General features: G+C 41.4%; 1 protein-coding gene across 3 annotated transcripts in view; it reads left to right on the top strand.

The window, feature by feature from the left end:
• C3H1orf198 (chromosome 3 C1orf198 homolog) overlaps positions 1–26,652 on the top strand; it is a 33,989-nt gene continuing 7,337 nt past the window's right edge. The window contains exons 1-2 of one of the 3 annotated variants that reach the window (XM_039528562.1): positions 3–572; positions 7,440–7,490. In XM_039528562.1, the coding sequence (XP_039384496.1) occupies positions 228–572; positions 7,440–7,490 (396 nt within the window). In that variant the 5' untranslated portion in view covers positions 3–227. Of the gene's footprint in view, positions 573–7,439; positions 7,491–9,198; positions 9,287–26,652 lie in introns of those variants that run through there. The other 2 variants (XM_039528563.1, XM_039528564.1) reach the window with 2 other exon arrangements.

Genomic DNA, 26,652 nt, shown 5'->3' with positions numbered 1-26,652 from the left:
GAGCAAGGAAAAGGGGAGTGTACAGAGAGGAGGAGTGAGCGAAAGGGGGCGTGTAGAGAGAGGAGCAGGAATGTGCAGGGAGGAGAAGAGGAAAGGGGGAGTGAGGGACTAGACAGTGCGCAGGGAGCAGCAAAGGGTGCTGAGTAAGAGGAGGGCGCCGCTGGGGCTGGAGGAGGCGGTTCTTCCCGGCGTCTCTCGGGGCTCGGTGTGTGCGGGGCAGGGGCACGATGGCCTCCATGGCTGCGGCGATCGCCGCCTCCCGCACCGCGGTGCTGAACGGGAACCGGCCGCTGGACGAGCGGGAGCGCAAGCGCTTCAGCTACTTCTCCTCGCTGAGCCCCATGGCGCGGAAGATCATGGCGGAGAAGGAGCGGATCCGCGAGCGCTACGGGCCCGACTGGGAGCGGCTGCCGCCCCGCCAGCAGGACGAGATCATCGACAAGTGCCTGGTGGAGCCGCACGTCCAGGCCCGCTACGCGGCGCATCGCGGGGCCGCCCGCGCCGCGCCCCCCGCCTGCTACCCCGGCCTGCGCCTCAACACCGGCCAGAAGGTGGTGCGCTTCGGCGACGAGGTATCGGCTTCGGCCCGGGGCGGGGGAGGAGAAGAGCCGGGTGAAGAGTGAGGGGGGGGGGCTGGGGGGGAGAAGGGCGCGGTGGGGGTGAAGAGTGAGGGGCTGGGGAGGAAGAGCCGGGTGAAGAGTGAGGGGCTGGGGTGGGAGGGGAGAAGAGCCGGGTGAAGAGTGAGGGGCGGGGTGGGGAGGGGAGAAGAGCCGGGTGAAGAGTGAGGGGTGGGGTGGGGGGCATTAAGGGTAGGGGAGCAAAGAATGAGGAGTAGGGGCACTACAGGGAGGATGGTGGTGTGGAGGACAGAGAGTGGGGTGGGGTAGAATGGTGGTGTTGGGGGCAAAGAGTGAGGGCATTGTGGGAGAGAAGGATGGTGTGCAGGTATTGGGAGGTACAATGGGAGATAAGGTTGGGGATATTGGGAGCTGTGGGGGTTGTGGAAAGGGGGCCCCAGGGGGAGGGAGCCTAGTGGAGATTATTAATAAAGAAATGTCCGCAGAGATGGTAGTGGCCAAAGTTGTGCTGTTGTTAATTTTGTTGTGATATGGTCTTTCAACACTTTATGCTGTTGCCAAATATGAAGACTGTGTTAAATGCAGTTATGAGTCCTCTCCCTATACTTCTGGGACCTGTGGCCTTGTCTGCTCTAAGAGAATGGAGACCTGTGATTCTCCGCTGGTGGCAGCAATGGTAGGAGTTGTGGAACTAGCCAGGGCACAGGTGTTCTTACCAATGTGCTGTGCGGCAATGCACTGAATAGGGTTAGCCAACATAGTTGTGACAAATGCCTGATCCTTGTCAACACTGTGGCTATCATCCGCGGAGTTGCGCTGGTGATGTTATGGATCCCAGTTTGTGTAGATGCAGAAATGAGAGATGTCATAGTGTGAATGAATGACAATTTGTGATTCAATTCACAAAATATGTGATTGCAGTTATTAATAACTTGAAATAAGGTGGTCAGTGGAAAAGTTCATCTGTGCAAGTAGTGTGGATTACAAAGAGGATTTTGTAGACACTAATTTTTAAAATAATTGAATAGTAGTGGAGAAATAATCACTAAACGTAGAATTGAGGCAATGTTTACAGTGCATCAAATCTTTTCCTTTTTCTGCTCATAAGTACAGTATTGAAAATATTCCCAAATTCTGGTCCTTTTTTAGATACCTTTTTTTAAAAGTCTTGATCAGTCTTTTCCACAGCTATTGCAGCCAGGAAAAAACAAGGATGTGGAAAGTTAGACAGTTGAAAATATAGGTTTTGAAGCTTTTGCTGTTCTGGCCTTTAACACTAAAATGTGCTTGGAGAGACTCATAGGTACTTGGGTAGTGGAGTATGCAGTAGGTGCCTTTCAAATTAAAGTCCTGTAAACAAATATGTGTAAACCTCTGAAGCCCCCGTTTACTTGACCACATTCTTTCTCTCTCCTTGCATACAAGTTTCTATTCTATTTGGTTTTTAAATGAATGCAAAAAATCACAGCCATCCAATTTTTTTATAAAGTCTCAGGCTATGCAAGCACACACACTGCACAACATCAATATAATTTGTTATCCTGATCTAAATTCTTAAGGCAAACTACCGTCAAATTATTTTCCTGGTTCTCTAGTCACGTGATAAATTAATCTGCTTCTGAACTTGTAACCACCAATTTAATTTGAAGTGGCTAGGGCTTGTGTTAACCCCCTACTAATATCCATACATAGGATTTGTAAACACTGCTTGAAGACTTAGATAATCACCATAGTGTTTCAGAGCTGGCTGTGTTATAGAAGACCTTCATTCTGCATCCCCTGTGTAAGGGAAATGTCTGGTTAAGCAGCATACACGTTTCATACCTGGAGTTTGATCTAGAAACATAAGGTCAACTTGACTCTTAGATAGTGCTGATGGAAATCCTGAACATTTAGTCTTCATCAGTAAACAGACCATCAGTTTTTGGAGGGTGGTGGTGATGTTATCTAAATTGAAAACTGTTTATTTTGGGCATTTTAGCCTTTCCCATTCCTTAGACTACATGTTTTACTTTCACTGTTTTGAGATTCTGAGGGCTTGCTGTTCTGAATTGTTTTGTGGCCAGAAGGAAAGTGCCAGGGGTTGTTCTGTTGCAACATATGGACAATATCTTTTCCTGCTTCACAAAGTGACAAGCAAAATGCCTTTGAGGTTTGGCAAATATTTGTTCCCTCATTTGGCAAAAAGAGCAACAAAGAGGAATGGTACTGTGTATTCTTTAATTGAGGATAAACTCAGTTAATCAAATGACTTGGTATAGAGAGTTAAATTTAGATTATAAAGCATATGCATCAGCTGACTTCCTTTTTCACTTTCCAGCCAAAGTTTATATAAACTATCTTCCTGAAAAAGAGGTCCTGCTCTCTTCTGGCATTCTCCTGTTCCACTTTAGTCTTTCAAATGCAGTACCAAGCCTTAGGGGCCTTTCCTGGCTCATCATTCCTTGGCTTTCTCTCCCAGCCTCTCTTTCTGGTGCCAAACATGAGTCCTGGACCTCTTCCATGTCTCCCTAATTTCTCTTTCTTCTCCTGTTGCCACAGAGCCACTTTGTTCTGCTTGGGCCAGTCTGTTGCTGTTGCAGTTCAACTTTCCAGGTACGTGAAAGCCTCACCCTACTGGGCTTTCATGTTTTCTCTTGGCCTGACACTTGCTCAGCTGTACTACTGCAACTCTGCATTGACAGCACGATAGATCCCTAAAATGCTCCACACTTGGCACCTCTCCTTCCCTTCGTCTCTCTCATTCCCTAACAGGCACAACATGAAGGGATTTTTCCCTTCCATTTGCCAGCTAGTATGCATCTGAGAACGCTTGAAAACTGTCATGGAGTGCAGAGGGAATGAACAGTGTGAATTTGCATAGCAAAATTTTTCTAATAAGTCTCTTTTAAAGAAAAAAATGAAACAGGGCTATTGTTTTAATAAGTGCAGCATTCAGTTCTGCTTCTTCCACAGTAGATAGGAAGATTTAGTGCAATCATTTACTCTTGGTGCCGAAGATTTTAATGGTGTTCTTATGTGAAAATGATGCTGTCTAGGTAACTGGAAAAAAACAAACCCCATCCTTATCACTTCTAAATTCATTGTCTCCCTTTTAGCTCTAGTGCAAGGGTTGCATCTCTATCTACCCAAGCTATCCCCTTGTCTGTAGGAAAATAATAGGATAGTTAAATTTGCCTCTCTAGCACTTCATTTGAAGTTTTAATTTTAAATGAAACACAACATTTCTTTAGCTGTTTTCATAGTAATCCTGCAAAAAGATATTGTGCAGTTCTAAGAGTGAGGAATTCTTCAGCGATTTATAGTGACCTCAAAGATTTTAATTGTTTACATTCATTGTGAAACTTGCCCAAGAGTTAAATCATTAGCATTAAATCTCAGTTGAACTGCAAAAGTGTTTCTCCAATTATGGAAACTTTCTATCTAAACAGGGCTAATATATTGCAGTAGGTTTTTGTTTAAAAAAGCAAATTGTCCCTAAAAGGAGGCATTTTGTATGAAGAATCTAGTCTTCATTATTACAGTTTCTTTTACTTACCATTCACTCCTGCCTCATATAAAAACAAATGAAACATTTTCCCTTTACAAATGGGTGGTGGCTCTGTGTGACCATTGTCATATATTCCCCCCCCCCCCCCCCCCGGAGTGTGTACCTTGACCAACAAATTTAGACCTTGACAAAAAATAATTGACTTCCCCTGAGAATGTCACTTGTATTCTCTGTGGTTCAGTATCTCCATCTGTAAAATGGGAATAAATAATACCTCTAAGAGTGAATTAAGTAAAGCATAATTCATTAGTCTGGGATTTTCAAAAGAGCCCATAAGTAGAGTTAGATTTCAAAATCACTTAGAATTTTCACAGAAGCCTTAATGTGGATAAGACCTTTGTGCTCCTCAAATGGAAATCACTATAGAAGCATATGTTAAACTAGCTCATATTGTACAATATATCACCAAAGAGAGTAATTTGGCATTAAAAATAATGCATCTTGCATTGGTTATTTTGGAATGAATTTAGATCAAGTTAAAGGAGAGCTGGCTTTCAGGAACAGCAATGTGTGGTGATGCTACCATCCTTTGGGGATGTCTTGATTTCTGCTAGGGTCATCTTGCGCTCTGCCAAATGTTTAGGGCCTGCTCCAACTCCTGTGACATTAGTGGAGTCTCTCTGTTTACTTCAATGGGAGTTGGTTCAGGCTTTTTATTATTATTTTTTTAGGTGAAAACTTAGCTTTTAAAAAAAAAAGACAAAAATGTGACTCACTTAAGGCCTGATTTTAAAAGGGATTGGACAGCTCCTGGGAGCTGAGCACCTTGCTGGATTGGACTCATAATAACCAAATGTATGTTTCAGATATATCGTGATCATGTAACTTGGAAAATGTTAAATTAGGGTTAAGGGGAACAGCTGAAATGTCCATGATATGACTTGGTGATATGATGAGCATTTAACATGGAAGTCTGACTTTTCCATAGATGCCTGCAATATTTTCTGTTTTGTATCAGCCTTCAGTCTTTGGTTTGGTGATGTGAAGCAATTGACCACCTGATCTTTTTTTTTTTTTTTTTTTTCCCTGCTTACAAGTAATTATTGTAATCAAAATTTTCTGCTTTAAAAGCTTTTTAAGTTGAACGGCAATAGATTTGTTATCAAGAGCCCTGAAAATGCACTGCAGATTTTCTCTAGAGTTAACCCCGTCCCCCCCAACTCCAACCCTTTCCCCTCAATAATACTTATAAAAGATGTAGTGTTGCTGTTCATTTTTGCTACAGTAAGATATTCAGTTACCAGTACAGGAGCCCGTTTGTTGTGGCTTTGTGACTGAACAGTTGCTGTCAGATGCTCTGAACAATGTTTGTATCATGTACAGAGAACAAGGAGCACAGAAGAAAGATACTAGTATGTCTTCCATTTTGAAAATCTGATGCCATTTTGCAACAAGCCTGAATGTAGCAACTTAGTTGCATGCTTCTCTTTTGTCTTTGATATTCTGCAGCTGGCTGCTGAAGTCAACTATGTGACTGAGTTCTTGTTTGTTTTTAATTTTTTGTCTTGGGCCAAGAAAAGCCAGAGTATCTGTCTCTTACATCAGTTATCTAGTGGGAGGAACAAAAGGCTATTTACCTCTTTTTGGGAGAAAGCTCCATGTGTTTTCAATAGGCAACAACAAAAGCTGATCAAATGTGGATCGATGCTAATTCATGTTGATGATGAATAACCTTAAGGCTTTTGTTCTGTGTTAATATTCTTTAAAGCAGTATTATGAGCATAATTTTATTTCCCTTTCCTTTTCCCTCACGGGTGACGGATATGCAAGAATTTAGTGATCATATAGGAAAGACATGGTTACTTAACTGATGTATTTCCAGTATATTAAGTAGCTTGGGGGTTGAGGACATATTTCAGAAAAATTGTTTCAATTCTGAGATTGTCGCAGAGCTTTGAGTTTATCAGTTAGCTTCTCAGCTTTCTTCATTTTAAACCTCTGTTGTGGCTCTTAGCCAAAAATTATGTTGGCCTAGGGTGGGGTAAAAAGGGGATTGTGAGGAGAATATAGTGCAGTGAGTTTATAGCATAAAAGCCTCTGCGATGTGTTTACAGGAGAGTTTCCCAGACTTAAAAAGTACAAAATGTGAGGAGCATTATTTGTCTAGGACAAAAGCCATTCACTTTAATGTATTTAATATAAAATGGGACTGACCAGTTGCTAGCACCACATATGCCCAACATAAGTCTTTTTTGTCATTAATTTATTATTTGTGAATATTGTTTATTTTCTAAAACATCAAAGTGAATGAACAGATTTTGAAAATATTTTGTTTATGGTATAGGAAAAGCATACTTTCTCATTTTGCCCCTCCTGTCTTGGTGTGTGTGGTACATGTTTGTGCTAGGTATGCTAGCAATTGCATGTACAAATGTAGATTATGCAGGTAGCAACTTTATTAAAGTGGAGTTATGCTCAGAAAAGTAATTGTTTAAAAATGGCATGTTACTCTAGAAAGTGTTTGTGTTTTAAGTGATTTCAGCATTCTTTAAATGTGTGTGTGTGTGTATAATTTTTTTATATATAGATGTATGTGTGTGTATATATATTCATTCCTGTTTGCACTGCAGAGCCAGCACAACTGTAGGAAAGGAAGACAGATTCTGCTGCATCAACATCAGGAATGATAACTAACTTCCAAATGGAAAATATTTGTTATTGTTGGTGGAGTGTGAGCCAGAAAGAGCCTAGTTTCACTGTCAGACCCCAGGTTGAGTCTGCAGGACTGACCGTATTAAAAAACACTTTTCTTTCTAAACGGAGCAAATTTAAAAATGGAGTTCCTAAGTAGCAATTAACTATGGAACCCCCCTTTGCAGTTTTTGGTTTCATGTCTCAGAGTATGATCGCCATTTAACTTTTGACATTATGTGGTTCCTTACACTGCATAGGATATTGATTTCCGTCTGATAGCCATTCAAGTAGATATAAATATTTGGCTATTGTGTCTCAAATAACGTAATTGGTAAAGATCAGACATACGGTACATTTTTAATATTCTTCTTTGTATAGCAATGGCATGTAGAGGCCTAGACCAGGTTAATACCCCCATGTTGCTGGGCAGTGTATAAAAATATAATAAATGACAGTCCTTGCCCCTAAGAATGTACATTCTAAAAGAGAGCTTTCATTCGCTCAGTGACCTCTCTGTCTGTCTCTCTCACTCTTTGGCTGGTTCAAAGTTAATTTTACTATTTTACTATTTTGTTACACTTCAAGTTCACTATACAATATAAGTGCATCTCTTTGATATTTTTATTAAATAAGGCTGCTTTTTTGATTTTTAGAGAGATTCTTGAATTTCATTTCAGGACATAACTTGGCAAGATGAACATTCGGCCCCTTTCTCTTGGGAAACCAAGGTAAGTTTGCTACGTTTTTATTTTAATGTCAGTTTCCCTTGTAATTGATCCTACTCCATTTGAGAATTGATACATTTAAGGTCTCTTTACACTGTGAGAGCAGTGTAAAGTGACCCATAGCATAAATAAAAATTAGACTAAGTATGTTTTCATTGAGTTAAATAGAAGCAGGATCAGATCCTTCCTGAGCTAATACTTAGCTTCCAAATGTACCAGATTTTCATAGTTTAGAAAATTTCTAGTCAAATCGGGACAGAAAATCAAATTTCCCTGTTTAGTGAAGAAAAGAAACAATAGGATTAAATAATTGTGAATTACCTACCTTGTGGCAAAAGAACTAGCTACACTGTGGTTCCCACAATACTAATAAAAAAAAAAAAAAAATAGTGACCAACTTCTCTGTGTAACTGCAGCGGGAGGACACAATTCAGAAATATCATGTTTGTCAGGGTGTTTTAGTTGTAGTTTCTGATGGTGAACCCTAACAGCAATCTATTTAAATTTCCTATCATGGAAAATACAGGTACAAACAAATCGACTGTGTATCTCTTTCGTGTTTTTAAAAAAAAAAGTAAAGTTTGGCACAGATTCAGACTTCTGTCCTCTGGCTGCTGATAGATTGCAAGGGGAGTCCACATTTCACAAATGGTGGGGGCCCTGGAGCTACCCAGCTGGAAGACATCATGGATAAGCTTAAAATGCAATATTGATCAAGTACTGCAGGAGTTATACGGGGATGGCAGGGAACAGTTGCCTCAGATTAATTTACTCTAGTCGGCCCCCTCTAGGAAGGAACCACTAAGTCGTTGTGTGATTCAGAAAAGGCCTTTAGTTTGGATGGGCTTAGTTGGTGGGCATTATGCATAAATTGGGGTGTGGCTGTCAAGAAAAGAGTAGCAGTGATACAGAGAGTGCTGAATTCTTCTCCTTACTGATAATCAGTAATAAATTGTACTGCCATTTAGGGGCGGCTCCAGGCACCAGCCCGCCAAGCGCGTGCCTGGGGTGGGAAGCCATGGGGGGCGCTCTGCCAGTCGCCACAAGGGCGGCAGGCAGTTTGCCTTTGGCGGCATGCCTGCGGAGGGTCCGCTGGTCCCGCGACTTCGGCAGACGTCCCACAGGCGGGCCGCCGAATCCGCGGGCCTGGGGACCTCCCTCAGGCAAGCCGCCGAAGAAAGCCTGCCTGCCGTGCTTGGGGCGGCAAAATACCTAGAGCCGCCCCTGCTGACATTGGCCTTTCCTTTTGGTGGTACAATCACAGACAGCAAAAATAAAGAGTGAATGTGGTCTTCATGGAGTTATGTTACGTTTGCAGTTTCATAAGATAATGTTTGTAAGCTCTATCTTGATACCTCTTAGTATATCCTTTTATATCTATGACCAACTTCCTGAAAAAATTTACATCTTGTGGTAGCTTGTCTGTTTTTAAAGTCAAGATAATTTATAAACCATGCTGGTTGCACAGTACATCTAGGGAAGAGGATCTCAGTTTAAAAGTAATTGACACTTTTTTATTTTGTTCTGAATGTTCCTGTATATCTAGTAATTAAAGTTTCGATTATCCACTGATGAAATTACTAAAATGTTGGAGGTTGGCAACAATAAACTAGTGAGTCTGGGTGAATCTGTCAACTTAACTAAAATGAAGTGTTTATCTAAGTTACTGTATCTGTTTACAGTGTTGTCTGTTGGCATCCTTCAGCTTTTTCTTAAGAAACTTCTATCTCTGGCAAAAGGAAGATGTGAGAATGAAGTGGAAATCCATATTTTTGCTGGAGAGGAGTAAGAGAGGAGAGGTTGTCATCTACTAAACTTTAAGGAATATTAGTTTCCTTCAGTTAACCAGCGTGATGGCACATCGGGTGTCCTTTCTTGCACATTTATATGCAGCATGTTAAAATGTTAGAATACTGTGTAGATTGGTCTCTTCCCCAAGGAGCTTACATCCTTTTGGTTTGTGTTTATATAGCACCTAGCACAATGGGGGCCTGGTCCATGACTAAGGATCCTAAGCACTATGATAATACAAGTAAAATAATTACTGGGCTACAAGTTGCTTTGAAAAAAATAATCTGAACTGAATCAAACCTTTCCCTCCACATTGTAACAGCAGCTCCTCAACTGTTTTTGCTGGTCTGTTTTATGAGTTTTATCAAGATTTGGTTACATTGTTATAAAAAAGAGTTGATTTACAAAAAAAAGAGCAGGGGAAACTCTTTTTGTGAAAATTTTCAAGAAAAACTTGTTCTCTCTCTGCCCCCCTCCCCATCAAATTTTTTCTAAATTCAAGATTTTTCGACCTGCTTTATAACTGATTAAAAAAGGATGAATTTTACACACAAATTTTCACAATTCATCCCACTTTTAAAAAAATCTTTTTATCCACTATATTATCAAATACAAAATTTATTTGTTAGTTGCTGAGGGAGAGCAGATTGCTCTTAAGTGAAAAATTGAATGAAGCATCAGATCAGAGTCCCTTTCTTCCAACTCTGGGATTTTTTGTTTTCCCCTCTTATGCGGCATTTTCCCCACACCTTGCATTTTGTCAGGTTCCTTCCTTCAGCTGACTCATTAGACTTCGAGTCTGTTTATTTAGTGTTCAGTCTTTCATCTGCAAATAGTTTATATTTAAAAACAGACATAAAAGGATATTTTTAATTCTGTCAGAAGGATTTACATATAAAATTAAATGAGGACATAGGATTATCGCTGTATCCCTATGTACATCTAGAATCAGACACTATATGAATACAGTATTCTTGTTCCACTATGAGTAATATATGCAGGAAAATCAAATTAAAATCCACACAAGAGTGTCTGGCTCTTTCTTAGCCTGTAATACAATATGAAAGATACATAGTTCCTTGCCTCTGAATTTTAGGAGGCATGTTGAGGAACCAGTACTCCTACCATGTGTAATGGGTGAAATTCTCCATTATTACCAAATCCTAGACATACACATTAAATTCTCCCCCCGCCCCCTAGAGTTTCGATTGTAAGGAGTCATTTTATTGCCTGTCTAACCAATTCCTTCATAATTTATTACTGAGATGCAATTTCTTCATTTTACTGTGTGGGTAACAATGTAACTGAAGAGGCTGTAAGTGCCTTACTTATCTGTGCAATAATGGAAGGTTTATACCTGGAGAGCAGAGTAACAGTGTGAGTTCCAATTCATATATATTTGAATCTAGCTTCTTGTGAATCAGTCCTGCTTTCTTAGCTGGTTTAAACTGTGACTTATATATGTGATTAGTTCTGTCTCATTCTGAGTTGCTTGTGTTTTAAAAAAAAAAATTCCATATTTCATCTTGCATTCCTCATTTCTATTCAGTCGTTCCCCTGTCTGCTCATTCCTGTAGCAATTATTTTTATAGCTTTGTGGTGAATGGTATTCTTAAATCTTTTCTGCTTGATGTGAGTGGGCCTTGGTTTACATGAGGAGAATAATGTGATAAACTTAAAGTTTGATGTTTAAGGGTGGAAAGTACTGATTTTTTCTTTTAAGCATCAGAGGGGTAGCCGTGTTAGTCTGGATCTGTAAAAGCAGCAAAGAATCCTGTGGCACCTTATAGACTAACAGACGTTTTGGAGCATGAGCTTTCATGGGGGACTTGCATCCGACGAAGTGGGTATTCACCCACGAAAACTCATGCTCCAAAACGTCTGTTAGTCTATAAGGTGCCACAGGATTCTTTGCTGCTTTTTCTCTTCTAAGCATATACTATAAAAATAATACAAACTGTATGAGAGAAATTATAAAGTAGTCTTATCAACAGTCATCATAACCTTTATTAATAAACTTGGAATGATTAGATTTTTATCGGTAAATGTTAATATGTCAAGTTTGTACACATAAACCGATGGAAAAAGTACTTCCATCAATGATGATAGAAATTTACAGATTGGTAAAGTAAGAAAAATGCTGTCTGACAATTTATTAGAGTTAAGGATATTTATTTTGTATATTTTGATATGTGATGTAGACAATTTGTGTTGTAACAGTTATAAAGCTTTAACTCTTTGAATCTCAACATCTCCTGTCACTAAATAATTAACTGACTCGCACATAATTTCCTGCAACAGTAAAAATTGAATCCATAAAAATAAAAAAAATTAAACAAATATCAATTGAAATAATATTTTAAAAATTATTTTCCCATGCCTGTTGTTATGAAAGATACTAAAGGTATGTCTACACTACGAAATTAGGTCGAATTTATAGAAGTCATTTTTTAGAAATCGTTTTTATACAGTCGATTGTGTGTGTCCCCACACAAAATGCTCTAAGTGCATTAAGTCGTCAGACTGCATCCCACAGTACTGAGGCTAGCGTCGACTTCTGGAGCGTTGCACCGTGGGTAGCTGTGAGTAGCTATCCCACAGTTCCCGCAGTCTTCGCTGCCCATTGGGATTCTGCATTGAGATCCTAATGCCTGATGGGGCAAAAACAGTGTTGTGGGTGGTTCTGGGTACATGTTGTCAGGCCCCCCCCCCCCCCTCCCTCCATGAAAGCAACGGCAGACAATCGTTTCGCGCCTTTTTTCCTGGGTTACCTGAGCAGACGCCATATCACGGCAAGCATGGAGCCCGCTCAGCTCACCATCACCGTACGTCTCTTGGGTGCTGGCAGACGTGGGACTGCATTGCTACACAGCAGCAGTGCATTGCCTTTTGGCAGCAGATGATGCATTACGATTGGTAGCCATCATCGTCATATTCCTGGGTGCTCTTTTAGCCGACCTCAGTGAGATCGGTCAGGGGTGCCTGGGCAGACATGGGAGTGACTCAGCCAGGTCATTCCCGTTTTCTGCCCAGCACCCTGGAGATGACTATGGCTAGCAATCGTAATGCAGCATCTTCTGCCGAGCACCCAGGAGATGACGATGGCTTGCAGTCGTACTGCACCGTCTGCTGCCAGCCTAAGATGTAAAAGATAGATGGATCAAAACAAGAAATTGACCCGATTTGTTTTGTGAAATCAACAGTCTGCTAAACCCAGGCTTTTGAGTTCAATCCTTGAGGGGGCCATTCTGTCTGACAGTTGTTTGTGTTTCTCCTTGATGCAAAGCCACCTCTTTTGTTGATTTTAATTCCCTGTAAGCCATGTCATCAGTCGCCCCTCCCTCCATCAGAGCAACGGCAGACAATTGTTTTGCGCAAAACCAGGTAAGGAGGCGATGGCAGCGTGGTGATGAGAAGGACATGGTCATAGACTTCTCACAAAGTACGGGCCAGGCAATGTGCCCCGGTAATGTGCGCATCATGCTGATGAGCGCTGCAAACACGCTGGCCAAACAGGAAGTGAAATTCAAAAGTTCGCGGGCCTTTTCCTGTCTACCTGGCCAATGCATCTGAGTTGAGAGCGCTGTCCGGAATGGTCACAATGGAGCACTCTGGGATAGCTCCTGGAGGCCAATATCATCGAATTGCATCCACACTATCCCAAATTTGACCCGGCAAGGCCGATTTCAGCGCTAATCCCCTCGTCGGAGGTGGAGTAAATAAATCGATTTAAAGAGCCCTTTAAGTCGAAAAAAGGGCTTTGTCGTGTGGACGAGTCCAGGCTTAAATCGAGGTAGTGCTGCTAAATTTGACCTAAAGTCGTAGTGTAGACCAGGCCGAAGAGAGTAGGGAGAAAGTTGGAAAGAATTGCTTTATTGCAGAAGGAGTTGGAGTAAACGGTGATTTCCCTCAGGCCTTAGGTTACAGTATGATGTTTCCAGTTGTGAAACATGGTTGTAGGCAAGCAAATACCATAATATATCATTTAACTTTGAGGCCAGTGTATATAATGATTTGGAAACTTTTTAAGACCCTTTCTATTTCTAGATCTCTCTATCTAACTGCACCTAGTAATTTAGCAATCATTTTACAGGCTTAGCCCAGAAGGCTATGAGGATACTGTAGGCTGTGGTATGGTGGAACAAAAGTTTAGTCAGTATCCAGGCAAATTTCATTGTTAGCTACACTCTTGTTTGTGAGAACAAAAAGCTTTTTTTTCCTGTCAGTTGTGTGGTCTGAATACAGGCTTGGGAAGTAGAAATTCATTAGATTAAATCCAGGTTCTGACTTTGGCTTCCTTTTGTGGTTTTGGGAAAGTCCCTAAGCCAGTATTTTCAAACATGGGTGCTAAAATGGGTATCTGAATCCATATTTAGGCACTTAAATATGTAGCTTGATTTTTTTTTCCCCACAGGCGTATGGCACAGCCAGTTGAAGTGCCCAAACATGGAGTTAGGTGCCTGTCTTTAAGAATTAAACTTTGAAAATCTTGTCCTTCTGTTTTCTCAAAGGTTTTTGTTAGAATTGACTAAAGTTTGTAAAGCAATTTGAAAATAAACAAACCCTTCTTAGAGCATGATGATTATTATCAAGACATTGGAAATGGTGAGGAAGTTTTTAATCATATAATCATCCTTTTCTGTCACTTATATTTTGCCTTTACATGATTTTTCCGGTTTTATAAAATTGTCTTTCAAAACTTCGGTAGAGGGTACCAAAATGGATTAAAAGTTCTCAGCATTTCAGCCTGTATTTGTATGATACACTGTTTGAATAGTTCTCTCTCCTGGAAAAGGAGGATCATTGCATATTGGGAGCAAGGCATGTTGTAAGAGCTGAATAAGGGAGACTTGTACAGCACTTGTCAATGTTACACCTCGTAATAGCATAACTATTAATGCTATAATTCCATCAGTACTAATTTCAACCACAACAGCATTTATTAGGGTGACCAGATGTCCCGATTTCATAGGGATAGTCCTGATTTTTGGGTCTTTTTCTTAAATAGGTGCCTATTACCCCCCACCCCCTGTCCTGCTTGTTCACATTTGCTGTCTGGTCACCCTAGCGTTTATGAAGTGATATACTCTTTGCTTTCATTTCAGAGAGAATTTTGTGAAAGACTTGATAGATCTACCTGTTTTCAAAAGTAAACTGGTGTGGGAGTGTGTGTGTGTTTAAAACAACTTTTTTCTTGTCAAGGCAAATGAATGTTAGTATTAAACAGCTTCAGAAGTTGTTGAAGTTCATGAAAATGCCTGAGCCATTTTTAGCTATGTTTTTTATCTGTGTTTACCTCAAAACTAGTTAAGTTCTTGCCTTGTCTTTTAAAACTTCTATTGGGTTACCAAAGTGAAACTGCAATGTACATAGTAAAGAAGGTTGATCATAGCAACACTTGGAAGCTTTTATATAACAATCCTCTTAGTAGAGAACAATAACACTGCTAAAGAAGAAACTTGTGCTCCTATATAGTTTACCTGCTGTATCATTACCTGTGACACTTACAGGTGAAAATTGCCTGCTTTATATGGGGTGAATTGAGTCATGGCCCATGGGTGGGGCTATGTGAAACTTCAATATGCAACTTGAAATATTGGTTTTGTTACAAAACTGAAACTCAGGTCAAGTTTGTGAATTTGAATCTGTTGTATTTCAGGAGGAATCCAGACAAAAATGTGAAGTTTTGACTGAGTTTAGCTTTGAGTTTTTTTGCTTTGTCTAACTTAAAATTCATAGTGAAATTCAGGGAGCATAAACTCATGAGAATGTAAATAGAAAAAGTTCATGTGAGCCTCTGTAAAGTGACGTGTATTGTATTGTTTCTGAGCCCAAAGGCCTCCTGATTTAACAATGTAGTTGTGGGTAGAAAAGTGCCAGCTTCGTAACTTCTTACCTTAATTGTGTGTTTTGAGTCGTACTTGATTAGCTAGCTTAAAAAAAAAACAAAAAAAAAAACATTTTTTACTTCTGTCTGCCATGTTGACTTAATGTATTGGGATGGAAAGAGCAAGGTGGAATGTATTTGCCATCTGCATTGTCAGCTAAAAAAAGTTAGTCCATTTCCAGAATCATTGCTGTTGGTGATAGGATGTGCAAATTTGAAAGTGTTGCATGTAGAATGGACATCAATGATGGATAATAAATGGAAAGACATTGTCACTTTTTTGTACCCAGATTTGAGTCTTTCTTTCCTCTGTCATTTCCCTATTACTCTACATGCACATTCTAGGCCTCCTTTTTATTTAAAAATAAACTGTTCTAGGTGTATAGTAGTAATACTAGCAATTTCAGTAGGATACATACCACTTTTCCTTGTGTGGATCAGTGGCTAGAGCACTGACCTAGGAAATGGGAAATCCAAGTTCCATTCCTTACTCTGCCACAGACTTCCTATGTGACCTTGGGCAAGTCACTTAGTTTCTCTGTGCCTCCGTTCCCCATCTGTAAAAGAGGAGAAGCATACACTAAATACATTGTGAAGCACTTTGAGATCTGCTGATGAGAAGCACTATACAAGAAAGTTCATTATTTATTATGTTGTTGTTGTTATAAGGATCTCAAAGTATGTTAATGCACAAGTAGGCAATGACCTAATCCTAAAAACAGTTTTAACCAAATTATGATTATGCATTTGTCCACAAACTGTACTCTTGTACACTGGAGCTAAAACCAGACTGGCTGAAGTAATTTTTTAAAAAATAGATTATGAAGATGGTATTTTTGGTAGTGGTCGGAGCTGGCTTTGATCCTTTTCATGCTGGTATTAGAACAATGCCAGCTACAAACAATGTTTTAAATATTGTTATTGCTAGTAAGTTGGCATGAATAGCAGTGTTTCCATGATCAATGTGGGTAGCAATTTTGTTCCTATAAAACCTTACCATAGACTACTTAGAACAGTGCTATAAAATCATGCTATAGAGTTAGACTAACAGTTCTTGGGCCAAAAAATTCCTGTCTGCTCTGGTGATGGAATTCATTTTCAGTACCTTGGTAGTGATAGCTGTATTCAGACATTGATTGTAAATAGCAATTTTAGTCTCAATGTAGTTAGGTCCTTTGATAGGCAGAATATAATTATCCAAGTTAGATGTTGGCCAGATATTCTTCATTGCTAGGACTGTATTTTTACTAAATACTAGCAATATGGACATAAGACATATTTGGATTTAGGCCATACTTGTAATTGACAATAAGTCAAAGACACATTTGTGCCGGTGACTTTGCTGTTTCATATTTTGCAATATCAACTATCTCTGAAGTTATGTAATGTGCATCTCATGTATTTTATTTTGGACATAGACTCAAAGTATTTTTAGTCTTGAATGACTGGTTGGTTGGGTTTTTTTTTGTTTTTTTGTTTTTTTTCCTGTTGATTCTTTGTTGGCTTGGAGGTTTTAATCCTTAACCTTTATATCATTGCTGTTGAGCACGGCTGTGCTATTTTGGTTCCATGTTTGTTCTGTTTCTTCAGCAAGTTGAGGTCCTTATTTTAATTAATTTAATTATTTTTGTCTTTTGAGTAAACTGGGCTTTATTATTTTGCTTCTTAATATACTAGGCACTGCTTAAAATGAGCTTTCTTTTGACAGTGTTTCTGAAGCCTTTGTCTCAACAACTTAGATGTCTTGAGACTGCCAAGCTAAACAGTTTATTTTGGCTGTGTGCTCATCTGCTTAGTAAAATCCTACACGTTTCTGGTAAGTGAATAAGATATAAAAATAGCTCTTAGGTGTCTTTTAGTCTTTCCGTTTTTTTAGTGTAGACTTTATGAACCAAGATCTAGTTTTATACAGTAAGATTATGTCAGGCTCTATAAGGGTATGGTGCACTCTTAACATGTACACTATGTGCCTGATGATCTCACCACCGAAACTAGTGTTTATCACCTTGTGCTTATGGCTGCATTGTGCTTATGTGGAGTCTCACCTCCCTTTTAAGGTCTGTTTGCTTCTTTTTTATTTATTTAAAATTCTGGGGAACTTTAATTTCACTTTCAACTTTATTGGAAAACTCTAACTTAAAATCCAGGCATTTTGAACTAATACTGAGCACTTTTATTGCCATTCATGCACAGATTAAAAAATGTTTTACAAGTATTAATCTTTGCCAAACTCTTGGGAAATAAAAGGTGGTATTCAGTTATACCGAGAAAATGAAGCCTGGATAGGTTGACTGGTATAAAATCACATAATGGTTTAGCGGTGAAAATAGGAATAAAGTGAAGGAATCTTGACTTCCAGTCTCTGCCCTAGCTGCTGTAAAACCACTGCTTTCCATATGTGGCCATGTTTTATACTTTCCTTTTAATATGAATTAATTGTAACATCTTTGCTTCAGTCCTTTTTCTTTTATTCTTACACTTGTTGACATTAAGCTTTCCATTGGCACATCTGTGCATGCTTAAGATTATTTATTATTATTATCATTATTTTTATTATTATTTGAATGATGATAGCATCCAGAGTCCCCAACTTGAGATTGGGATGCCATTGCGTTAGGCATGAACAAACATGTAACAAGAGACGGTCCCCAGGCAGAAGAGCTTACAAAAATAAGCAAAAAGACAAAGGATGGGAGAAAGGAAGAATTTTTTCCATTTTACTGATGAGGAACTGAGGCTCAGAGATTGACTTGCTCAAGATCACACAGAATCTTTGGCAGAGCTGGGGAATGAATCCAGGCTTCCTGACTAGTCCTGTGTCTTAAGCATAAAACTTTCTTCTCAGAAGCAAGTTCTCCTAACATCCTGCATTGTTTACTAGAAGAAAGAAAGATGGCCATTAGCATGATGACTTTACGTGTGCCAGTCCTTCATTGTAAAAACATCTTGTTGAGAATAGCTTGGCCTCCAACATGTTTAACACAAACCTAAATGCACAGTAGGTCTGTCTTACAAAACTAAGAAAGGCAAACATAGAGTGTCCTCTTTTACAGATTATCCACTACAGGAAACTTGATTGAATGTAGTTAAGAGCCATCTGTCATGTCATTAAGGCTCCGATTCTTTCATGAAGGTTGCGGAAGTCACAGATTTTGTGACTTCCACAACCTCCGTGACTTCCGCAGCAGCTGACTTCAAGGCCCCCAGAGCAGCTGATGCCATGGCCAGCTGCACCGGCCGCTGCTGGAGCCACCCAGGGCCAGCCACTGCTCAGGAGGCCATGGCCAGCTGGCTCTGGGGACCACCCTAGCAGAGGCCAGTGCAGCTGGTCCTGCGGACCACCCAAGCAGTGGTCGTGGGGGCAGCCCGGAGGAGTGTCTGAGCAGGGCACCCAGCTCCAGGGACCACCCAGAGACCATCCGAGAGTGGTCCCTGGGAGCAGGGGGCAGTCAACCCCCAGCACTGGAGTAGGGCCCTGCCCCAATAGGGGTCCCCCTGAGCAGCGGGACCCCAGAAGTAGAGTTTTAGTCACTGGTGTTTTTGGTAAAAGTCATGGGCAGGTCTTGGGCTGTGAATTTTTATTTATTGCCTGTGACCTGTCCGTGACTTTTACCAAAAATACCAATGACTAAATCTTAGCCTTAGTCATGATTAGGGCCCTACCAAATTCACAGCTGTGAAGAATGCATCGTGGACCGTGAAATCTGATCTACCCCGAGACCAGATTTTATAGAGTTGGGCAGCCAGAGAACAGTGGCTGCTGGTGGGAAGCCCAGCTCTGAAGGCAGCGTCGCCTCCAGCAGCAGCACAGAGATGAGGGTGGCATGGGATGGGGGAGGGAGTATGGCCTTACATGTGGGCAAGTGGGTGACTGCCAGTGCCCCATGGTCAGGGCCCCTTTAATTACCAAGTGCTGGGTCTGGAGCTGAGAAGGGGCAGAGCTGGGGGTGCCCCAGCTGGGGGCTCCTACTGTGTGCTGGGCTCCAGCTGCTTGTCCCAGATGGGCTGGGGAGGATCAGGACCACAGGTTGCTCCTGAGGCTGGATCAGACTCATTTCTGGGAACCTCCCTCGACTGCTGGCTGGGAGTCCAGCTCTGAAGGCAGTGCTGCCATCAGCAGCAGCACAGAAGTAAGGGTGGCAGTATCACAGCCCCCCTACAATAGCCTTACAACCCCCCCCAACCCCGTTTTGGGTCAGGACCCCACAGTTACAATACCATGGAATTTCAGATTTAAATATCTGAAATTTATAATTTTTAAAATCCTGTGGCCATGAAATTGTCCAAAACGGACCGTGAATTTGGTAGGGCCCTAGTCATGATGTTTGTATTACAGGATTGGCAGGGCTAAATTGCAAAAGATTTGAAAATGAAATTCATAGCTGGAAAATAGTCTTTGTTGGTTTTTTTTGTTTTTAAATCCTTCTAAGACCTTTGTTCTGGTTTTCAAAGTGATGGGTTTTGAACCAGAAACCTGATCTCCTGAAACTTGAAAGAAGAGGAGTGTGACAGTTCTTAGGGTATGCAGGACTGTGTGTCATGTTGTTACCTCCTGCCTCCAGCATGATGGGGTCTTGCCTGTGCATCAGCTTCCTAACACCACTATCCTTTTAGCCACTCAAGCACTCTCCTCTGGGCTATGCCCAGCTTAACAATAGGTGCAACCTGGTCCCCGAGTCTCATTGAATCGTTCCCCTGTAGTATGCAGCCCCTGACACAGGTTACTCACTGATCCTCTACCCTCAGAGTAGTGTACCTCAGTTTACCAGTTTTACCTTAAATCACCAATCCTGTAAAGTCTCACAGCACTTGTGAGTACTCATGGTAAAACAAAAGTAGGTTTAGTTAAGAAAGAATGGAGAGTTAACTAGAAACAAGAATATGTGGTGGAAACAAATGATTACTGTACAAAACAAAATCATAAAACATGAACTTGGGATTCAGGATTGTAGAATCTCTCCAGGATAGTATTCCTAAGTGACTTTGTAGTGGCACACAAGGTGAATATCCTCAGTGCTATGGCAGTAGCAATCTGCTTCTGCAGCTTTTACCTTTATTAGTAATGAGGGGAAATCTTTTACTAATAACACACTGATGTGCCTTTTAAAAACAAAAACAAAACCTTTTGCAGCATTGTAAGTTTTTGTTTTTGTTCTTTTGCTTTTTCATTGAGAGATTTGTTCAAGTGGCATGATCAGAGAAGTTTATGTCCTTTCACTCTCACCCATGGTGACTGTTCTATAATTAGTCCCATGTTGATTGTGTTCTGCATCGTTTGATAAGACAGAGCACTCCATGAATTAATCGTGGAACTACAAGACTGAGGCTATCAGTTAAGTGTTGCTCGCCTGCATGTAAATTGTGTAGGATGTGTAAAGCCATTAAATTGATCCAGTTCTCTGGAGAGTTCAGATGCTAATTCATGAATCAGTTCTATGTAGCAGACTACTGACCAGTGCAAAGCAAAATGTGCACTATTGTGACAATTAGTTATCCCTAATTAAGATTCACACTTTTAATTTTACAGACCTCTGAAAAATAGGAGTTAGTTTTGTGCAAGAAATGCATGATCAACACACTCTCCCTTTGAACTCCAGGGAAGTTTCATGTGTACAAGAAGTGCAGAATTGAGCCCCAACACATTCCCAATGAAAATGAGATCTTATGGGATTATATTTATGCCTGAGGACACCATCTCATGTATTTAAAAAGGTAGACTGACACGTGACATGCAATGGGAATAATGTTAATGCATATAATCTTTAGTAATAAGGTAATAATTGGAGATATACCAATCTCCTAGAACTGGAAGGGACCTTGAAAGGTGAGCCTCAAAAGTAAGACTTAACTATTTTTAGTTAAATGTAATTGGAATAGCTGATCAGTGCTGTGGTACAGCAAACCTTTAGGTCAGGGGTGGGCAAACTTTGTGGCCTGAGGGCCACATTTGGTTCTGAAACTGGAGGGCTGGGTAGGGAAGGCTGTGCCTCCCCAAACAGCCTGGCCCCTGCCCCCTATCCAAACCCTCCCACTTCCCGTCCCCTAATCACCCCCCCAGGACTGCACCCTCATCCAACTCCCCCTGTGCTCTGACTGCTCTGATCCCTATCCACACCCCCACCCCCGGACAGGCCCCCTGTCCCCTGACTGCCCCCGGGACACCCTGCCCCTTATCCAACCCCCCCGCTCTCTCCCCCCTTACCATGCCGCTCAGAGCACCAGAACTGGCAGCCGCACTGCCCAGCCGGCAGCTCTCGCAGCTGCACTCCCCAGCAGGAGCTCGCAGCCCAGCCGCCCAGAGCACTGGCGGCATGGCAAGCTGAGGCTGTGGGGGAGGGGCCAGGGGCTGGGCTAGCATCCCTGGCCGGGAGCTCAAGGGCTGGGTAGGACGGTCCCATGGGCCAGATGTGGCCCGTGGGGCGTAGTTTGCCCACCTCTGCTTTAGGTTATCAGTAGTGTGACTGGTGTAAAGGGCTGAAGGCACTTCAGCTGCTAGACCTTGTAGGCACTAGCCCTGATGGGTCACAGTAAGCAATAGCAGTTCTTGTTTTGGCCTCTGGGGCAGTCCAGTCGAGGGGTTAGGGCTCTTCAGGGCTAGTGCCTAGGGTGCCCTCTCCAGTCCAGTCCCTATTCAGAGCAAATAGGAGCTTGCACATTTCCAGGCCAGGATCAGTTGTGTATCCTTATTGGGAGATCTCTGTACCAGCTTCTTGCCCATATATCCCACACAGACATGGTCCTAGCTGCATTTTCAACACCCTGCTTCACAGCAGTTCCCTGGCTTCTGATGCTGCCTAGGCCATATCTACACTACAGACTTTGGTCGACTCAAGTTACGTTGGCATAAAGCCACGTAAATTAAGCTGTCATGGGATAAAAGGAAAGGTCCTTTCATGGATTGAGAACTGGTTAAAGGACAGGGAACAAAGGGTAGGAATTAATGGTAAATTATCAGAATGGAGAGGGGTAACTAGTGGTGTTCCCCAAGGGTCAGTCCTAGGACCAATCCTATTCAATTTATTCATAAATGATCTGGAGAAAGGGGTAAACAGTGAGGTGGCAAAGTTTGCAGATGATACTAAACTACTCAAGATAGTTAAGACCAAAGCAGATTGTGAAGAACTTCAAAAAGATCTCACAAAACTAAGTGATTGGGCAACAAAATGGCAAACGAAATTTAATGTGGATAAATGTAAAGTAATGCACATTGGAAAAAATAACCCCAACTATACATACAACATGATGGGGGCTAATTTAGCTACAGCGAGTCAGGAAAAAGATCTTGGAGTTATCGTGGATAGTTCTCTGAAGATGTCCACGCAGTGTGCAGAGGCGGTCAAAAAAGCAAACAGGATGTTAGGAATCATTAAAAAGGGGATAGAGAATAAGACTGAGAATATATTATTGCCCTTATATAAATCCATGGTACGCCCACATCTCGAATACTGTGTACAGATGTGGTCTCCTCACCTCAAAAAAGATATTCTAGCACTAGAAAAGGTTCAGAAAAGAGCAACTAAAATGATTAGGGGTTTAGAGAGGGTCCCATATGAGGAAAGATTAAAGAGGCTAGGACTCTTCCGTTTGGAAAAGAGAAGACTAAGGGGGGGCATGATAGAGGTATATAAAATCATGAGTGATGTTGAGAAAGTGGATAAGGAAAAGTTATTTACTTATTCCCATAATACAAGAACTAGGGGTCACCAAATGAAATTAATAGGCAGCAGGTTTAAAACAAATAAAAGGAAGTTCTTCTTCACGCAGCGCACAGTCAACTTGTGGAACTCCTTACCTGAGGAGGTTGTGAAGGCTAGGACTATAACAATGTTTAAAAGGGGACTGGATAAATTCATGGAGGCTAAGTCCATAAATGGCTATTAGCCAGGATGGGTAAGAATGGTGTCCCTAGCCTCTGTTCGTCAGAGGATGGAGATGGATGGCAGGAGAGAGATCACTTGATCATTGCCTGTTAGGTTCACTCCCTATGGGGCACCTGGCATTGGCCACTGTCGGTAGACGGATACTGGGCTAGATGGACCTTTGGTCTGACCCGGTACGGCCTTTCTTATGTTCTTATGCACTGCAGTTAGTATATCGCTCATGCATGTGCATTCTTGGCATGTTGCGCTGGTGCCGGGCATATTCACCAGGAGTGCTTGTGTCAATGCACAGTGCAATGTACCATCAGTTGCAACTTGCCATCATCAAGCACACTGTATTTTGGGAAATTTTGGCAATGTGTGGTGGGGCAGAAATGAGTCATGCAGGTATGACTGGGAGCAAGGAGTCAACTTCCCAGCATGTAACAGTCTCCACCCCATAATTTGTGTCTTTTTTTTTAAATCCCACAAACCTGCATGGCACTGTTTGCTGTCTGCCATCTCTGACAGAAGCATTGAGCCTGCACAGCTCTGCACTATTGTCATGAGTGTTGCAAACACAGGACATGTGATCCTCCAGTATTTGCAAAGCAGTAGAAAGAGCCACAGGATGATTTTGTGGAGGACAGATTGCTGTGGAACATAGTGAGAACCAGTTCAAGGTGGTTGTTAGTGTTCACAGAGCAGCTTCAGGTGATGGAGCATCACTTCTGGGCCCAAGAAATAAGCATTGACTGGTGGAATCGCATTGTAATGCAGGGTTGAGATGAAGAGCAGCAGCTGTAGAACTTTTGGATGCGCAAGGCTACATTCCTGGATCTGTATACTTAGCTCACCCCAGCTGTCCAGGGCAGGGACACAAGAATGAGAGCTACACTGATGGTTGAAAAGTGAGGGGAGATTACTCTGTGGGAACTTGCAGTGTTGGATTGCTACCTGTCAGTGGGAAATCATTTTGGAGTTGGAAAATCCATTGTGTAGTCCATTTGTCATGCAAGTGTGCAGAGCCTTAATTGTCTCCTGCTATGTAGGACTGTGACTCTCCGCAATGCATAGGATGGTGGATGGATTTGCAGCAACTGCAGTGGAGTAGTAGATGCCTTATTACTTGAATCCTACTTTTTATAATTAATAAAATCACTTTTGTTTATTAATGAACCCAGAGTAAGTGATTGATTACCTGGGGGAACAAACAGCTGTGCATATCTCTCTATCAGTGTTATAGAGGGGCAGACAATTTATGAGTTTACCCTGTATAAGCTTTATACAGAGTAAAACAGATTTATTTGGGGTTTGGATCCCATTGGGAGCTTGGTGTCTGGGTGCTGGAGTCAGGTAGACAGAGCTGTTTTCACTTAAAGCCTGCAGCTTTGGGGGCATGGACCAGACCTGGGTCTGTGTTGCAGCAGGCTAGCGTGTGTGGCTCAACAAGGCAGGGTTCTGGAAGTCCCAAGCTGGCAAGAAAAACAGGCTCAAGGGTAATTTCAGCATGTCAGGTGACTGTCCCAAGGGGATCTCTGTGACCGAACCCATCACAACCACAAATATTCCTATTTTTACACCAGCCCACCTTGCCACAGTACATCAATAGAAAGGGCTACTTTTCTATGGTTATGCAAGTGTGGCTTACCGGGGACACTTCACCAGCATCAGTGCTGGCTCGTCAGGGAAGGTGCATGATGCTCACATCTTTAAGAACACAGGATTGTTTAGAAAGCTGCAAGCAAGGACTTTCTTTCCTGACCAGTGGATTACCATTGGTGATGTTGAAATGCCAATAGTGAAACTGGGGGACCCAGGCTACCCCTTGCTCTCCTGGGTCATGAAGCCATATGCCGGCCACTTCAACAGCACCAAGGAAAGATTCAACTACCAGCTCAGCAGCTGCAGAATAACAGTTGAATACACTTTTGGTAGATAAGATTGAAGGGAAGCTGGTGTTTACTTACAAGATTGGAGCTCAGTGAGAAAAATACCCCAATGGTTATAGCTGCCTGCTGTGTCCTGTGTCATATCTGTGAGGCAAAGGAGGAAAAGCTGCTGCTGGAGTGGAAGGCAGAGGTCCAGTGGCTGTCTGAGTTCAGACAGCCAGACCAGGCCTTACTCTGGCCTTACTTTGGCTTCAGCTCCCTCTGTGTTTCACCCTGCACATCCATTCCCTGCAGCTCTGGATAACCATGCTGCTGCTGCTTCCCAAAAGTGTCCAGTCACTTCCTGGTTCATGGTCTTTTCTTGGAGTTTCTGAATCTGCTTTCTTTACTTATCTGGCCAGAAGACAACAAATGTGCAGTGGGGTAGGGGGTGGTAGAAATGTTAGTCTAATGCTTAGCAGATTTGTCACAGAAGGTTCGTGTTGGAAGAGGGATACCATCCATGCTTTTCTAAAAACTCATTTTACAAAACTCCTTACTTTTCCCATTAAGACCATGTAGTGTTAGGTTTGTAATGATTTTATAAATCTAATTTACTTTTCACTGTTTTTGCTGTTTGTTTACTGTTTGTGTTGGACAGTATAACTAGACTTGTTTCTCTTCCTGGCACTCATTACGGTACTGTTGTGTTCTGGATCATAGCACGGCAAAGAAATATTTGAGTAAAAACATGTTCACTGAAACATGACATGAAAGCATTTTAATGTGTAAGTTTTGTAAAACCAGTCTTTTACAAAAACAAAATCTAAATTGTCTCTCTCAAATTATTTGTGCCCTGTGGAGTACTGTCGGGGTACCAGCAACATATTACAGTAATAAACTACTCATATGTAAAGCATTTTAATGTGTAAGTTTTGTAAAACCAGTCTTTTACAAAAACAAAATCTAAATTGTCTCTCTCAAATTATTTGTGCCCTCTGGAGTACTGTCGGGGTACCAGCAACATATTACAGTAATAAACTACTCATATGTAAAGTAACTAATGCGATTGTTGCTTTTCAAAGTCAAATCACTTCTGACATTCTACATTATTTTTGAAAGATCACTGGTCACACCAACTATAGCTGTGTTTTCTTTATCCATTGATAAAATGAGATCTCTTGGGAATTAATTACACTGAGGGTAGTAGTACAAAACAATATAACCACAAAGTTACAAAATGTTGTAACTGAAATAAGTGTACATTTGTTGCTTTTTGTAAAGCTGTTGCTCTTAATTTTAAAAACAATGAACTGATAAAATGCCTGTTACTATACATGCTAATTAAATAGTTAAATAAATATGTCCCACTATTTAGAATTAGATGAAGTTGTAATGTCTAACCCATTATTAGACCTTCAATGAAGGTAATGGAAACTTGTTTGCCTGATACACAACATTATAAAGTTTCTCAGCTTAGAAGTCCTATTAAAGGTACACCTCTACCTTGATATAACGTGACCCGATATAACACGAATTCGGATATAACGCGGTAAAGCAGTGCTCCGGAGGGGCGGGGCTGCGCGCACTGGTGGATCAAAGCAAGTTCAATATAACGCGGTTTCACCTATAACGCAGTAAGATTTTTTTGGCTCCTGAGGACAGCGTTATATCGAGGTAGAGGTGTACTTTCTACGCCTTTCTAAACATATCCATTATCCTTTAAATAGTTTTATGTGGATTTATAACACTTTTTC

This window comes from Mauremys reevesii, linkage group 3 (genome assembly GCF_016161935.1).
Source record: "Mauremys reevesii isolate NIE-2019 linkage group 3, ASM1616193v1, whole genome shotgun sequence".
NCBI classification, from domain to species: domain Eukaryota; kingdom Metazoa; phylum Chordata; order Testudines; family Geoemydidae; genus Mauremys; species Mauremys reevesii.
Note: the sequence above shows the minus strand (reverse complement) of the source record. Positions and strands in the feature narration are given on the sequence as shown.